General features: G+C 39.4%; 4 protein-coding genes across 6 annotated transcripts in view; 2 read left to right on the top strand and 2 right to left on the bottom strand.

Moving 5' to 3' along the window:
- Nucleotides 1-894: 894 nt before the first annotated feature.
- On the top strand, nucleotides 895-14,158 carry rilpl2 (Rab interacting lysosomal protein-like 2). Of its 2 annotated transcripts, XM_088420772.1 has the most exons (5): nucleotides 895-1,551; nucleotides 2,710-2,861; nucleotides 3,019-3,135; nucleotides 4,284-4,326; nucleotides 13,954-14,158. In XM_088420772.1, exons 1-4 carry the CDS (start codon nucleotides 1,258-1,260, stop codon nucleotides 4,303-4,305), a joined length of 585 nt encoding a protein of 194 aa, XP_088276898.1. In that variant the 5' UTR covers nucleotides 895-1,257; the 3' UTR covers nucleotides 4,306-4,326; nucleotides 13,954-14,158. The 2 variants fall into 2 exon arrangements, with proteins under 2 accessions (XP_088276898.1, XP_088276890.1); XM_088420764.1 differs by lacking the exon at nucleotides 13,954-14,158 and having other exon boundaries at nucleotides 903-1,551; nucleotides 4,284-7,018.
- kmt5ab (lysine methyltransferase 5Ab) lies at nucleotides 4,591-11,298 on the bottom strand. 2 transcript variants are annotated; one of them, XM_088420741.1, is made up of 8 exons: nucleotides 11,138-11,298; nucleotides 10,924-11,027; nucleotides 9,719-9,866; nucleotides 9,484-9,646; nucleotides 9,319-9,406; nucleotides 8,608-8,667; nucleotides 7,631-7,821; nucleotides 4,591-5,601 (listed from the first exon to the last, which is right to left on the bottom strand). In XM_088420741.1, exons 1-8 carry the CDS (start codon nucleotides 11,145-11,147, stop codon nucleotides 5,391-5,393), a joined length of 975 nt encoding a protein of 324 aa, XP_088276867.1. In that variant the 5' UTR covers nucleotides 11,148-11,298; the 3' UTR covers nucleotides 4,591-5,390. The 2 variants fall into 2 exon arrangements, with proteins under 2 accessions (XP_088276867.1, XP_088276876.1); XM_088420750.1 differs by having other exon boundaries at nucleotides 9,719-9,863.
- mtrfr (mitochondrial translation release factor in rescue) lies at nucleotides 12,122-14,281 on the bottom strand. The gene is made up of 2 exons (XM_088420781.1): nucleotides 13,880-14,281; nucleotides 12,122-12,563 (listed from the first exon to the last, which is right to left on the bottom strand). Exons 1-2 carry the CDS (start codon nucleotides 14,159-14,161, stop codon nucleotides 12,333-12,335), a joined length of 513 nt encoding a protein of 170 aa, XP_088276907.1. The 5' UTR covers nucleotides 14,162-14,281; the 3' UTR covers nucleotides 12,122-12,332.
- A 1,443-nt stretch (nucleotides 14,282-15,724) lies between these two features.
- LOC148429333 (membrane-associated phosphatidylinositol transfer protein 2-like) overlaps nucleotides 15,725-16,846 on the top strand; it is a 51,400-nt gene continuing 50,278 nt past the window's right edge. The window contains exon 1 of the mRNA XM_088412009.1: nucleotides 15,725-16,331. The gene's annotated coding sequence lies outside the window, so the exon portion shown is untranslated. The remainder of the gene's footprint in view (nucleotides 16,332-16,846) is intronic.

The raw sequence follows: 16,846 nt of genomic DNA, 5'->3' as shown, positions 1-16,846 counted from the left end.
AATTCATTTTTATTCAATACATGCCTGCAACATATATTGCCAGGTAGATTATTTAAATTATTCACTAGCCAGTAAAAATACATTGTTTATCTATAGCTGTCATTGACAATGAATGAGCAAATATACATGAAGATATTTTCCATATTCAAGTCATCTTTCCAGCTTAATGTACTTATTACATTATTATTATTTTTCTTTCACTAAATCCCACGATTTGACGCCTAGCAGATGCAGTTTGAAAAGGCCTCAACAGAAAAAAATGCCTAAAAGAACTGTTTTGGCAGTTACTATGGCATAGCTATTGATATAAGAATAAAAATTGTTAGACTATTTTTTTATTTTTTACCATGACATTTTGTTGTGAATTTTGGCCCAGCGACTCACTTGCATGTTGTTACTGTTGTTTTTTTATGCTGGTTACCCTTTCTGAAACACGATTGATTTTCATTTCAATATTTATATATATATTTGGAAGGTTCCCTCAATTGAGGTCGGTTTTGTGTAATTTGTAGTTAAAGTATTGTTGGCTGAGCAAACAGCAAACGGGTAGTTTCAGTGTGGTTCAGGTAAATTTAATGTAGCATAAATTTTAGGTTAGCAAACGACATTTACTAGGTATCTTTCCCAACACTGGCTTCTTCCTCTTGACGCAATTTCTGCAGAAATTGGGTCGCATTCTGTAGTTGACAAAATTTACTTTACGACGTTCATCACTCATGTTGTTTGCTCATGTGCATTCAATCGGAAGAGTTGGCTTGTTTGAAGTTGTTGGTTGCTATGGTGAATAAAGGAAGTTGGGAAAAGCTGAAAAAAAACGTCCAGTTACCCTGCGTGCAATTGGCTAATTTCAGCATTCTGTCTCGGGCAGTAACCCTTTAGCCACACTCTCAAAATGGGTTTAGACGTCAAATCGGCCCCAGTTAATTTCCAAAGATGGCTATTTTATGTTGCACAACTTCACTAAAAGTGAATATTCATCCTCTGAAAACTGCATGCTACGATACGAAGAGGGTTCGTTGACGAAGGACAGGAGGGGAACGCTCTCAACTCTGTTCGTCACTCTCTGTAGTCTGTCACCTGTAGCTAGGATACCAGCCCTCCTCTGCCGCCGGGCTAGCACTCGCCATTGGCGGACGCATGATGGGGGAAGTTCTGCCCCTCTGGAAGAAGTCACCCGCTACTGCCATAAACACCTTTGAGAAGCAACGAAGAATAACGAGTGGGCTCTTCTAGTTCTACCTTCACCTCCATTCGAGCATGGAGTTCGACGAGGATTCGTCTCCGGAATTGGCGTTCGAGAAGGACGCCTTCGAGCTGACTGTTGAGGACGTGTACGACATCTCTTACGTCGTCGGACGAGACCTGTTGAGGATCAGCCGTACGGGTGAAGAAGTATCCGACCTCCAGTTTCGCATAGTTCGCGTGCTGGAGATGTTCGAGAAGATGGTCAACAAGTATAACTTGTCGCTGGAGGAGCTGAAAATGGAGCGGGACAACCTGAAGAGCGAACTGGACCGCGTCGTCACGGAAAGCTCAATCGGCCCGGGCTCGGTGAGGCAATTACCCGTGGAAAATTAGTTCAAGAGTATGGCTGAAGTTGTTTTTATTCCCGATTTATTTGCGGTGGGTTTGACTGTCTAAATGTCACGAAATGCTGTTTATTTTAGACCGAGACATTCATGAAAATATGTGGACCAACCTTCTCAATTCTTATTCCACGAATGCACACTATATCACTACAAAAATAATGTTGCCATAAGGGCCCCTTAAGCGTGGTCTGGGGCTTTTGATCGATTACTGGTGTTGCACTGACCGGTTCATCTTTTGAGAGGGAGTTCTGCCTTACGTACATCATGTCCTCAAGCGTGTTCTTTATTAGTATTTGTGTGTTTGAAAGTAAGATTGAGGCCATCCTTTCCCACATTCAAGAACATTTCAGTGTTCATCCATCCATCCATCCATCCATCCATCCATCCATCCATCCATCCATCCATCCATCCCTCCCATTCTCTTAACCGCTTATCCTTACTAGAGTTGTTGGCGTGCAGCAGTCTATCCCACCAGATCCGGCAGTAGGTGGGATACACCCTGAACTGGTTGTCAACCGATCGAAGTGCGCTTAGAGACAAACAACCCTCCACACTTACAAACGCACCTAAGGGCAATTTGGAGCGTCCAATATACCTACCATGCATGTTTTGGAGAGTTTGGGAGGAAACCGGATACCCGGAGAACACCCACGTGAGCATGGTGAGAGCATGCAAACTTCACTCAGGAAGGCTGGAGGTGGACTCGAACTCGCGACTTCAGCACCCTGAGGCAGAACTGCTTGTTCTTTGCATGGTTGCGGTCAGATACTCAGGGATTCACCTAGTCGCAGATAGTCAGTTTTCAAGGTTCCATGTTTTATTTTTTTTTTTCAATTGTCATTACACCTGTACACAAACAAAGCAATTACATTTCACAGGCCACATGCTATACATGGGTGCCACAGTGCGTATATGGTTTATTGTTACTGTATACAATACAGAGCAAGCTGTGTTTCGTTAAACGCTAAAAGAGAGAAGGTATTTAGGGGTGGGGCCTGGAAGGGATTCAAGACATTACAATGTACAAGTAAATTAAATTACGAGCTAGGTCGGGAACAAGTTTAAGTATAAGTTAAATTATACAAATCTTATTATAGCGTCAATGTTGTTGTCATTGAAGCAAGCGGTGGGACCCAATCAGATGGTGGTAGACCTGAGTGACCCCAACAGGCCTCGCTTCACCATGCAAGAGCTGAAGGAGGTGCTACAGGAAAGGAATCAGCTGAAGGCCCAGCTCATGGTGGTCCAAGAGGAGTTGCAGCTCTACAAGAGGTAAACATTAACCGTCAAGAGAAGGAAGCGCTACCAGACTTTTATTATAATGTTTTTGCTGTAAAGCAGACCGCCAGGCTTTTTATTGTTCACCATCACGTGTTGGAAGTGTTTGGCCTGCGAGTGGCTCACATGGGATTCGATTGTGTTTGTGCAGTGGAATTCTGCCGCAAGGCCAAGCAGCCATGGTGGAAGTGGACCTGGATGCACCGGCGCAGAACGAAGCGGCCGGGATCAATGATGCAAAAGAGGAGAAGACCACCATTGGAAAACTGTGAGTACCTAGATCAAGGAATTCAAGTTAAATCGTCTTCCATGTTCACCTGATAGTTCACAAAAACTTCTACTAAGTAGAAATACATATATTTGTGTAACAAAATTAGGGCTCAAGTGATTAAATTGATATTAGGACTTAAAGATTTGCCTATTATATGTAATAATATTCATCAGACAAACAAATATATCATAAGACAAATCAAATTCAATTCATAGGCACCCAAGCCCCACCCTCTCAAAAAACATCCTGCTGATTTATGCAGATTTTTCTGTTGTAAAATTAAACACATAAAAACAAAACAATGTAAAAAGTTAAATGTTCTGCCTGTAATTTATGTCTTTATTTAAAGAAAGACTTAAAAATGTAAAAAAAATTACATACGGTACCTTTTATTTTAATTAATTGTCTGTATAATTGGTTCTTGGAATTTTATGATTTCATCCTTCCATTTTGTATAATTTACCTATCCTCTGTAGGGTTCCTTTCTTGCTGGTGCCTTTCCCAGCCGTCTTCGGGCGGTAGGCGGGGGACACCCTGGGCACACTCACAATCACACCTAATGGATATTTGGAGTGTCCGATACACCTAGCATGCGTGTTTTTGGAATGTGGGAGGAGACCGGAGAGCCCATAGAAAGATCCACGTGATTACAAAGAGAACAGGCAAACTCCACACAGGAAGGCCGGAGCGAAATGGAATTGGAAGGTGTGCCTTCATCTAAAGGGAGGGATAGCAATTTTCTATACACTTGTTTTAAAACAATTTTTTAAAGCTATCAGTCTGAGTAGACTGCTCAACAACTTTATTTTCTGAGCAAAAAAACAAACACAAAGTTCTTTACATCAAGTACAACAATTGCGCTGGTCTGTCGAGCCCTTTGCCCTGTAACGAGAAGTCAATCAGGATAGACGCCACTCCAGTTGACCGAAAATGTCGAGGGGTAAAGCACATGGATGCGATATTGCGAAGCGCAGGTTAAAAAGCGGCACATGACGCAGTGCAACGCATGAGGGTGCACTCACTCATCCTAATCACATACTTGTGACCAAATGATGTTGACTCACTGGAGTTTCTCCGGTGTTGTGCACTTTTCCTTCCAATGCCCAAATGCCTTCCCACACTAACTTGTTTTTCCCTGTCGCTAGGTTTTCATTTCGACGGAAATAAGACAAGAAGACCAAGACCCTGGTGAGACTGGATCGTTTGGAAGGTTTCTTCTAGAACCACTTTTATATTTTTGTACTCACAGTGTATTTGTAAAATTAACACACTACCTTTATTTTGTATGTTTAGCAAAGATATTTTATACTGTAGTTGTTCTTGAAGGAAAAATTATGAGGTACACCTGCAATGTGGACAAGAGTGCATTAGTAGTGCCTTACGTGCAAGACATAAACTGGAAATATAGGCGAGCAATAGCAGCCGGCGACTCCCTTAAAAAAAGGCAAAAAAAAGATTCAAGTTGTTTAATTCCACACCTAATTCAATCTTACAGTCAAACCCAATTGGAAGATTTATACATAAAACATGGTTTAGCCTTTAGTTTCCTGGCTTGGTGCTAGCACACATAACAGGAACCTTACAACCGGCGGTGCCACATTACGATTCAGACATTCAAAATAACCATACTCACAAATCAGTCATATATTCTTCATTCTCTGAGGAAAAATTAAAGCGTGTCTGCGAAAACAAAAAATTAAAGCGTGTTTGGGAAAACAGTGTCTTGTGATGCAATTCCATGACCTGCTGAACGCAACAGTCTGTGAATTTATTTTGATAAGTAATCTGGAATGTACGATGTCAGAAATATTTTTTCTTCAGAGGGCATTTTAATAGCTTGGAAAGTTTATTGTGACAGTTGAAAAATTGGTTCATCCCAGATGAGATCAAAAGGAAACGTTTATCTCATTAAACTTTGACCTGTACATTTCTTAAACACCTCTCATCTATTTCATGCTTCCAGCTCATAATGCCCTTTATTGGGCAGAGCATGGCTCATAATTTACACGGGTGGCATGTATCACAACAGTCAAGCAATTTGTAACACATGATGCGAGACAAAATAATCTACAGCAGAAAAACGTATAAAAAGCACTAGTAAAAATGGCTCCCCGAATAAAATGCATGTTAGTTTTAAAAATCCGTTTTTGTAGAGCTATAATAAAAAAAAAGGAAGTCTTCCGCAATGTTTTTTTTTTTTAAAGCACTTGTCAGTTTCTTGAGATGGTGGCTTTTTGTTTTTGATTTTAATTTCAATACTTGAGCCAAGGATGAGCCGAAATGGCCTCCTTGCTGCGGTCGCCGTAGTCATACAGCAGCTCCTCGTTTGCCTCGATGTCCCTGGACGCCACCAGGATAAGGTGAGGCGAGCCGTCCACGGCATGAAGCTTGGTCTGGCAGTTTCCAGTCTTGCTGTGGTTGATTAGCCGGCCCAGGCGGCTCGTCTCTCGCGTGGCGTCCACGCTGAAAGGCGGACAGGCGAGAATAAATGCGCAAAAGCAGATTATACTGGTGAATTGACCTTGTCCTAAAGTGCTCTGAGAAACACGTTCTTTGCTAGCTCTGTAAATGTCTTTTTTTCCACCCAACCATTACAATTAATCCTTTGAGATGTAACAGCGTGGGACGGCAATTTAAAATTACTGAAAAAAGTCAAATGGGGATTTTTTTAAAGCAGTTTGATTATGAAACCATTCACAATGAAAAGACCCCCATTACATGAAGTAAATATAATTATCTGTGAGGCAAACTTGTCTTTAAACTTCAGAGTGAACATGTCAAGTTGATTGAAAATTAAAATTACTCCCATTTGCTTAAAAAATTAAAGTATCCCTGTATTCAAAAATGTTCACTGAAGATCAAATTGTTCTAACAGAAATACCTGTTGGACAATGGATTCTTAAAAAAAAAAAGGATTTAGAAAAGCAACTTAGGCTACTTCACTTTGTGTCTAAGAGGGGAAAAAAAGGCCAACATTAGATGAGTGCTTATTGCTTAACAACAGAATGTGCATGGTTAAAGGGCCCGTATCATAGAAATTCACATTTTTTGAGCTTTTAACCCCTGAGGAAAATTTTGACCCAATTTGGGCTTTTGATGTTTTTGATGCTTGATATCAAAGGAAAAGCACACCAAAAGGAGTCGAGGATGCTAAAATACTGCATAGAGACTCAAAACATGACGACGAATATGCCACGCTGCCATCACTTCTACATGCTTACAAATGAGAGGTTGAGAGGTACACTCTGCAGGTGTCAAATGTAGCCCACGTCAAGATCATTTAATGCCATTTAAAATTGGAAATATTGTCATTTTTGGACATATTGAACACCTGATGTTTTATCATGCATTTCCTTCTATTTTTGCATTAATCCTTCCAACGGCAACTTGCCAACAGGGTACAATAGGAATGTTTGTGTTGACACACCAAAAACCACAGGGTGGCGCAAGCTGCCACCTTATGACACTTGCAAGCCTTTCAGTGACTTTGTTGATTGGCTTAGCCTGGACCCCCAGAATGCATAAGTCTTCAAAAGCCCTAATACTCTGAATTCAATTTTATAACTATATAAATATACATGTTACAATGTTCTTTTCTTCAAACTAAACACCCCCAAACTGTTATGGAGTTATGGAGTTTTACTGTCGAAATTGTCCAAGTGGCAAAAATGTATATTTGGGATCACACGTCTGGAGGTGAAACGTTGTATTGCGTTATCCACCGGTACAGTTCTTTTGAGTGGTGGTTTCCCGAGGGGACCAATTTGATATGAGGTACAGGCGTTTACCATGTGCGCTCTCTTGACATGTCTTTTGCTTTGTTGGCAACTCCAGTTCATTTCAATTTAAGTAAAACACCTGTTTTTGGCTTCTTCATTCACTCGGCCCCTGACTTCCATTATTGATCACTACAACGTTAGCTTTTGTTGATGTTGTTTCGTTGTGGCAGTTTAGGGTTTAGGCTTTAGAACGACGTCATGAAGGGAGCACAGCAGGCACACAGTAAGAGGCGGGGTTTCAGTGAGCACGCCGTTTTACTTCCTGGTTAGAAATCCAGCTGCCAAAAAGTCTCATGTCTTACAAGAAATTGAATTACCAGTGCGCCAAAGGAAAGATTCCATCAATTATATGCATGTATTTTACTGTGGAAATCTTAAAATATCATAAAATAGGCCCTTTAATAATAAATGGTTAAAGGGCTTGTATTGTTGACCAAGTTAGAATGCTGTTTCCTCAACAGAGACACCCCAATGTGGTGTTTTTCTTTATTTACGCATGTCAGAGTATTAGTGCTCATTTTAGAGCATAGATTTGGTTCCCAAATGACAAATTTGTCCAAAGTTTAACAAAACACTGAACTGTCTTTGGTAGTTAGAGTGACTGAAGCGCTACATTTTCTGTTGTTTACGTCTGTCAGGGGTTCAATAAAAACTTTTAGATGAAGACAAGACAAACAAGTTAACGGAGCCATAAGAATGAAAATCAGACCCACCAGTAGGTCTTAGCCTGGTACTGGAAGTAGTACATGTAGCAGCCCGTCTGAGGGTCTTGGGCGTAGAGGGCTTCTCGTTGTTTGGCCTCGGCCAGCTCCAGCAAATCACCGTGGTATTCCACCACATAGTCGCCCTTCTTGAAGCGCCGCTCGGCAAACACGCCGCGCCCTTTGCCTTCGATCACCCTCACCTGTGGACAAAAATAATATACCAATAATTATGCCACGCTTCATGAATGACAAAATAAGAAATTAACAAAGTACATATTGTAAAACAGTCATATGTTCTATAATAAAATCTCTTATTATTCTAAGCAGAACCAATACAACCAAAAAAGGAAAGACATTTTATTCAGTGTTTTTTTCCCGCCAAATATCTGGAATCAGCATAAAAAAATCCATATGGTCACTAAATAAATTAACTGTAGACTAAAGGTGAAAGGTCATGTAGTTAGTTTATGACTGTTATTTAAGCATTCAAGATAGTCCAGTTCTTCTGTCGTCAAAATGGTGATCTTAATATATTTTTTAAAGGTTTAATGATAGTGGCTCGGTGTCACAGTGGTTAGCATGTCTGCCTCACAGTTCAGGGACCCGAGTTCATATCCACCGGCCTTCCTGTGTCGAATTGTTCTCCCTGAGCACTCTGGCTTCCTCCCGCACTCCAAAAACATGTATGGCAGGTGTATTGGACACCCTAAATTGTCCTTAGGTGTGATTGGGTGCATGAATAGTTGTATGTCCCCCCCCCCCCCCCCCCCCCCCCCCCCGAAGTCAACTGCGATAGGCACCAGCAAGCCTGGGACCCATGTGAGGACAAGCGGCTATACAAAATGGATGGCTAGATTAGATGTGGATATTGTAGTACAACTAACACTATTATAGAATGTTTATTTTTGTAATACGCTGAGGAATGCATAAAAGATAACAGCTCTTAAATGTCACAGGAAATGTGGTTACATTGTTGCATTCATTACCTGCATTCCTTCTTCAATGCTGTTCTTTATCAGGTCATCCAAGTGTTTATGCTCTTCATTCTGGAAACATTTCATGAGAATAAAATGTTTGTCGCGTCAGGCAATGAGCAGCAACTGAACATGAAAATGTCGATACGTGAATTACACAAGCAGACGTAGGCATAAAGAGCAGCAAGAATAATCAGCAGTTACATATGTTAGAAGCAACTCAACACAAAGAACCACAATTCAACATTTATAGCCCCACTATGTCAATTTTTTTTGAGTGCGTTAGAGTTGCATGCCTTTGTCTGGTACCACGTCAAGCGTGACATGCTGGTAGACATTACCACGGTATTAAAAAGTCAAGGTGTCCATATCCAAGCAGAGAGGGGAGGGAGGAGCAGAAGAGGGTGGGGAGTCATGAGAAAGACGGGCAAGAGCAACCAGGCGAACTTTTGCAAATGCCTTTTTGCCATGTCGTTAGTGTGCATTGCCCTTAAAACATACTGCTGGCCCAGTTAAAATTGCTCTTCTAAGGTGTCAATGGCAGTGAAAATGTTAAAAATAAAGTAAGCTTGTGTTCACTGGGAGAAAAAGCTTATTATACACTCAAATATAAAAAAAGACATTTTCACAGCTCTAATTTTATAACCCAATGTGTTACAGCAAGAGGAGGCAGAATAGGTCCCAAACTAAATAGCTGTAACTAGAAATTGACGACAAACGCACCTTCAACTCGCCTTTAGTTTTCCTGTTACTCCTTCTGATAGGGAAAAAGTCTGTGACCTTCCTATTTCGGCAAGCATTATTCTCCTTCCTACAGGGAAAAGCAATAGCTCCATTAGAAGATGTTTACCTTCTTGCAAGTGACGCATTTATTGCTCCTCAACACACTTTTTTTGTTTGACTTTGCAAGGATTCCGACTTCGGGATTTTGGTGCTGGACCCTTGCTGTTATCCGTCAGTGCCGCGTTTGTGTGCGGTGTGGCTCCCTTTCGCTGCGGTTGATCGATGACCTTGCTTTCTCTGAGCTCTGATTGCGTCTTATGAGTGATGTCTACAATGACAAGTTAGCATTCAGACCTCCGTTGTGCTGCAGCACCAAATGCTAACATAACCACTTCCTCACCGCTGTCCAGTTTGCCGTCGCGATTGACATCTGTATCGTTTATGTCTTGAATGAGCATGCCGGTGTCGTTCAGAGGCGATGTGGCCCTTTTCGGACTGGATGTAGTCAGGACAACACTCTGAGATGCTGTTCTTGTGCAGTCCAGCTTCTTATCATAGTTCATGCAGGGGCAAATAAATAAACAAATAAATAATACTAGTAAGGTACACCAGGGTGTCCCAACATTTTTCATTTGGAAAGCCACGTATTTTGAAGTTGGTCAACTTCAATTCATGACACGAACAAAAAAAAGACATCAAATATACACTATCATTTTATAGACCTGAAGTGGAGAGGGAGAAAAAGGAGCAATTAAGGTAATATAATGCCCTTTGCAAATGGGCAAGAAGAGCCACAAATGTTGGGAAACAAGCCAACTTGAGCTGAGGATGTTTTTTTCATGGAGGCTAGCTGACACGCTTGAGTAGTGCTTATCTAATATTAAGACAATTCAGCACTGTGATAACTGTGACCATTTAGATGACAGTGTTTATATACATACATACATATATGACACCGCCCATATTTACACAGACATAGCACATTTGTGTGTGCTTCTGTTGTCCTGGAAAGATGAGTGAAAATGCTAAATATACTAGGCACTCTCGAGCTTGCCTTTTCTTCTCTGCAGTGTGTGTGTGGGACTTTTGGCCTAATTATGACTAATGAAACATTGTTTCATTTGGTAAAACTGATTTTACTTGAACAAATTTTATTCTTTTTATAGTTTAGAATCAACTATTGTGTTCCCTTAAATCATACAGTAGAGACTTAAAAATTTCAAAATTAAAAAAAATAAAGACTTAAGCCATTTTAAATTTCTAAGTGGTTTTACCTGACTTGTTTTGTATTATCTTCAGCCTTCTTCAGTGTCACCTCTGAGAAATTAAGCTTTTAAAGTTTTTATTTTTGAATTTTACATTATTTAATCCTCACTGTCTGATTAAAAGAAAAACAATAGTTGGTTAAAACGGATTTTATATCAGAAAAACACAAAAAATATCCTTGGCATAACTGACATATTACGTTAATTTTGTTTGAATCAATTACTAAAATTGTATTTTTATCAGGTTCTCGGAAATTACATTTTTCTTATAGCATTACTTCACATCCGGGTACGACAAAATAAAAGCAATCAGCTAAAGTGGCGTAGGCGAGAAACATACCTCTTTTCTAGCCACGGGCCGGTTCTCTTTAGTCTCTTCGGTGGTAGCTTTGCCTACAAAAAGGTTTGCCGGCTTTTTGTCAGTTCTTTGCACCGCTTTCTTGCCTAAAAACACACGATCCAGCAGTTTCTTTACTCATTCAACCCAGGTAGCGGCTTGCTATTAGCCAAAGGCTATAAGCACAATCACAAAACCATTTGGATATTTTGGTTACCTTTCGCCATATGTCAGTTGTGCGAGTACATGTCCGATCCGAGGTATCTACATTTAATATATTCCCACGGAATTTGCTTATTGATCGATACACGCGTGCACATAGTTAAGATGCGTAAGGCGATAACATGTTGGGAGTTTAAAAATCCTTGCTTGTATCTAATTGGTGAATTTGCCTCAAATGGGCGGGGCCATGTGCGTCCACACCGTGCTCTCATTGGCTGAATTTCAAGCCCCTGTCAAACAGCCAGTCAAAATTTGATTTGGAATTTGGCTGTACGTACTTATATTTCTCCATTGTACCGTATCAGAGTAAACATAATTAGGCTATGGTCAGTTATACATTGTTTAATCTTATGCCGGGTGCCAGTTGTTTAATCAATCGTATTGTGTGGATGCTGTTGGAGATGCAACGTGCAATCTATCCATCCATCGAAAATATAAGGTTCACTGCAAAACATACAATACATACAATAACAATAATGGAATATTAATGTGAAATGTTTTGATTACTACACAAAAAAATCTGAAATTCCTTAAATAAAATGGAAATATTGTACCTGTACTTGTAATTCTCGAAGGCTAATTGAAGATGTCGACATGGATAAGGCAACTATTCACTCACCCAATCACACTTCAGTACAATTGAAAGTGTCGCACACTAACTCGGGCTTTTGGAATGTGGGAGGAAGGTGGAGTGTGTAGAGAGAACCCACACAGGCACGGGGAGAACATAGAACTCCACATATGAAGGCCAGTTAGCTGGAATTGAACTTGCGATTCTGAACTGTAAGGTGGAAGTGCTAACCACTCTTCCACTGTGCCGCCTCAAAGGATACTCTTCCATAGAATATTATTTTTTGTCTTTTTTTTAAGACCATCAAAATGCATTGTGACCATTTTATGAAAATTAATACATTTAAAAGAAAAATGATATAACAAATATTTGTGTTGTGTGGTTAAAAAGTGTATGGGGAAACAAATACCACATTTAAAAGAGAAGTCATTTATTAAAATAAAAATAAGGTATTTTTAAAATTAAAATTGAATAAGGAAACCAAATGCTAACCATCTCAGACTCAATCTGCTAGTTACATGTACATGTGGACAGCATTTGAAGAAAATAGATTTTTCCATTTATACGAAGGCTGAGAAAAAAAAAATCCCCCAAAATACTTCCAAGTATCCTGCTGATTTTAAACAGTGTCATTTCCCTGTGTGTTCTGGGCTAGGAGACTTTCTTTAAACAGCCTCTTCCTCTCCAGATTCTCATTGACTCTCCTGCGTTTATCTTGCTTCTTGGCTTCAGCCTCTTTTTTTCTGACTAAAACGTCGCTGCGCGCTCCTTTGTAGAAAACGTCCAACTTTTGCTGCATTATTTCTCGTGCTCGCTTTCTATTGATGTCCACCGATCTGGTTTGATGACACTGCAAGGGCAAATAATGATAGCAGATTGTCTTTGGAAAAAATCTCAGCAAATAGGTTATATAAGACAATATTAGCATGCACGTGAACAAATGCTTGCTCAGGAATTCACAAAATGGCCAGTGAAATATGTTTTCAGATAAGTAACCAGTGCAAAGCAATTTTGGTTTAAAAAAAAAAAAAAAAGTCTTAAAACCTGTTATCAGTGTCTGTTACTGTATTAGACTTTAGAACATTTCGGAAGACATCTGTTATCCATAAGAAATAATGTAATTATTAATAAATATTTGTCCCAAAAGATAATCAACATAAAAAAATCGGCCCTGCTCTCGAAAATAAATATGTATACATTTTTATTTGGCCACATAAAAATATAAAGCATAAAGCATCCTTATTTGGAATTGCAGTAGAGACCTGATCTGAAAAATAAGTCATTAATTATTATTACATATTTAACCACAAAGAATTCAATACAAATTGTCACAACTATTCACAAAAAGAAATCATTATATATAAATATTTGTCCACGGAAAAATATTATACATATAGTGTCTTCTTTTGGGTTTACAGTAGAGATCTGTACAGAAAAATAAATAATTAACTTAATTATTAATAAATATGTAACCACTAAAAATAATCAACATTAAGTGTCACACTTGTTTGCAAAAACAAATAAGAAAAAAAAATACATTTATCAAATATAAGAAAATGTTTCAAATCTTTTCTTTGGACAAATCTGTTCACAAAAAAAAAATCATTAACTTGACAGTTAATGAAAGGTGGTACGTGACAAGTTGGGTCGAACCCTTCTAGTATGGTGGACAATCTTGGTATTTTAAAACAATTATATTGAATAACCTACTGAACATAAAATTTGTTTTATGAACTTAAATTTTCCCGATTCTTTCAATAATTATTTTAAAGGATTTTTGCATGTTTGTTTTATTTAAAATCTAGAGTACCCCCTGGAGTTCCTTCAAGGTACCCTCAGGAGTTGAGAACCACTTATCTAGAAAATACGAGGTTTTGTTTTTATGGGGAGGTGGGATTATACTAAATGAAATGGTTTGATTTAACGTTTTCTCGTCATTAAACTAAATGTTTTAATACGTGTCAGTTTTACAACAAATCATTTTAAGCAAGCTCACTTGGACAATAACAGCACAAGATTAAGAAACGGGCCTGCCAGTCATACATTGCCCAATTGAAATGATTTTCGCTTTTTTGTTTTTTAATATATATTGTTATACTAAAAATACGTGTAACAAAACAAAAACGCAGAGCACTCTGAAGATGAGTATCATTAGCAACAATTAACCTTGACTACAATCCCAGAAGGGATGTGCTTCAGCACCACGCAGTTGCTAGTCTTGTTGGTGGCCTGTCCCCCAGGTCCAGAGCCCCTGACGAACTGCTCCTCCAGTTCATCTTCTTCCAGATGGACCAGGTCGACCAGATCCTTCTTTCCGGCGAGTGCGACCCACGTAGGGGCACCCCGAGGGGGCTTCACCACTGAGTATATCCAGGGAGAATTGTTTCGAGCCACTCCGCTCGCTAGGCCGTTGAACATGTAGCGAACGAACAGGGAAAGCGTCGACATACTTTGAATCCCAAAGATAAAGTCAATGACCTGTAAATAAAGCACGTTAGTTACATGTTTCGAACTGTTTTTGTTTAGCTCGAGTTTGGCGAATCTTCTTCTACGGTTTACAACAAATCACTCCAGCTGTTCTTCTTCGCAGAAAGAAAATACCATTTTGTGACTTGGTCGCCATCTAAGGCAAAAATAATGAACTGCATGTTCTACTGGTTTTTGCATTTTTGTTCAGCAACAGTTCGGACATTGAACACAATTTAAGAAAAATAGTTAAACTAATCACATTTAGGTAAAAGAAAAGTTTTATACATATACACACACACACACGTATGTATGTATGTGTGTATATATATATATATATATATATATATATATATATATATATATATATATATATATATATATATATATATATATATATATATATATATATATATATATATATATATATATATATATATATATATATATATATATATATATAGTAGAACCATCACGGTGTTTGGTGCTTCCTGTCATCTCCCCTGGTAGACTAAAAATAGTCCGTCAGGAAACCCCATGTTAGCCACAGAAAATGACAGAAATCTCCATAACCTCAATAGGATGACATTCCATCATTACACGAAGTGCTCAGATTGTGCAAGTGCAAGTGGATTCATAACTTTTGATCCCTCGTCAACAGTGAAAATCCCAAAGATAAAGATAAACAACAGATACATTTTTTATAATTATTTTTATACATTTTTAAAATCATTTTTTTTACTACAACTTACTTTGCAACAGTCAGGTAATAATTGGAAATGTTCCTAAATTTGATGATTTATAAATAACGGTCAACAATGTCAATACAGGTTTATTGATTTTGGTAAGAGTAAAAAAAAACCAAGTTGTAAAACTTTGCATTTAATTCAGTAAAAAAACAATAATAATCATCATCAGCATCATAATAATCAGACAAAATATTTAGTGTAATTTCACACAATACTGTCTGGCAAGGCTATTGTGGGAAAAAAATTCAACAAAATAACAATTACAAATGAAATTTTGTCATGCATTGAAATAAAATAATAACTACCTCAAATTAAGAGAAATGATTTTCAAAAATTTCCTACGTTTTTAACCAACCTTTTTTTAATCTCACTTGGCTGATACGCCGTGTTACTAAAAAAAAGTAAAACTGAGCAAGCTATTAAAATAACCCTAACAACGACAAGGTGGCGTAATTTGCGTTTGACCAGCAGGTAGCGACATTTTGCTTTCCTCATCTCATCAGGTTGCAAGACAACACCGGAAGTCCAACACCGAAAGCATAATTACATATCGGAGCAGCACCGGATTTTACACTACATATATATAGTGTTGGTCCTTTCTTCAACCTAACATCGTACTTTTGTTCTTTTTTCGGCATGCTTAAATGGATTCATACATTATTCCCACCTTCCTTCTTTCATCGTCTTTACTTTTAAAACACATACAGTACCTCCTTGTATCACTGAGTAGACATTATTTTAACACTTTTCTTTTGAAGGCCTAACCGGATGTCCAGCATTGTACTGTGACATTCGTGTCTTGGCGCGTCTCGGCTTGACGAGCTGCTCAGGGACTGTGAAGTCTCGCCGCGCTTCAGACTTGCAGTGACAACTTCACCATGGCGGTGGTGGCACGTCTTGCTCGTCCTCGTCGTCTTCCCCGCCGGTTGGCTTGAGCCACTCTTACCCGGACACACGTCACAGGCGCTCGGCCGCCGACTCCCGCCAAACGCGGTGGATTTAAGGGCGTTTTTTGGTGGACGTCACCCGTGAGCTAACTTTGGCCTTTTTTTTCTATAGTGACGGCGTGTTTGTTGTGTATCCGCTCCCGTCGCTAAATATGCGGGCCTGAGTGGCAAAAACCTCGGCTGGGAGGACAGCGGGCGTCCGGCGTAAACACACGCCGAAGATGTGCGGATGACGGCGGCGATGATGTTATGTAGTCGCGTCATCTGTGCTCCGCGTCTTCGTCGTCAGGGAAATCGGGACTCTTTTTGATGGGGATGCACTCGTTTCGACCTCATGGAACTCACCCGGTGGGCGGCTGCCACTGAGTCCCACTGACTCCGGAGAAGACCACACCCGCAGCCCGCTCCGCCAGGTGAACTGGGCTTCCTCCTTCCCAATGCCGAGGTACATCGCAGGTATGTGATGAGAATTTTTTGTCATGGCCGCCATGTTGCTAGGTAACTAAGTGTCGGTGGGTTTACTTTAGTTCAAAACGCCCCCCTCCCCATTAGAACACACACACACACATTTAGAACACACACACACACACACACACACACACACACACACACACACACACACACACACACACACACATATATATATATATATATATATATATATATATATATATATATATATATATATATATATATATGCACAAGTTCCTTCCGCCATGTTAACTTTCATGCTGTGTCAGCGAGTTGTTTTCTAACAGAAACCAGGAAGTGCTCCTACAGTCAATCATTCGCAGCTTTTAATGTCATAATCGGTACACACTCACGGGGCATCAAAGCTCCAAGTCACTTAGTGGCCTTCTTTCAAGATTTTATCAATGTATAATGATTTCAGACTTCAAATGGACTGGGCTTCTTGCAAATGAGATGGTCAATTGTCCAAGCCTGGTAATCGTACACTATCATTGCTAACA

The sequence above is a fragment of the Hippichthys cyanospilos genome, chromosome 1 (genome assembly GCF_059441005.1).
Source record: "Hippichthys cyanospilos isolate Australia breed blue-spotted pipefish chromosome 1, RoL_Hcya_1.0, whole genome shotgun sequence".
NCBI classification, from domain to species: Eukaryota; Metazoa; Chordata; class Actinopteri; order Syngnathiformes; family Syngnathidae; genus Hippichthys; species Hippichthys cyanospilos.
Note: the sequence above shows the minus strand (reverse complement) of the source record. Positions and strands in the feature narration are given on the sequence as shown.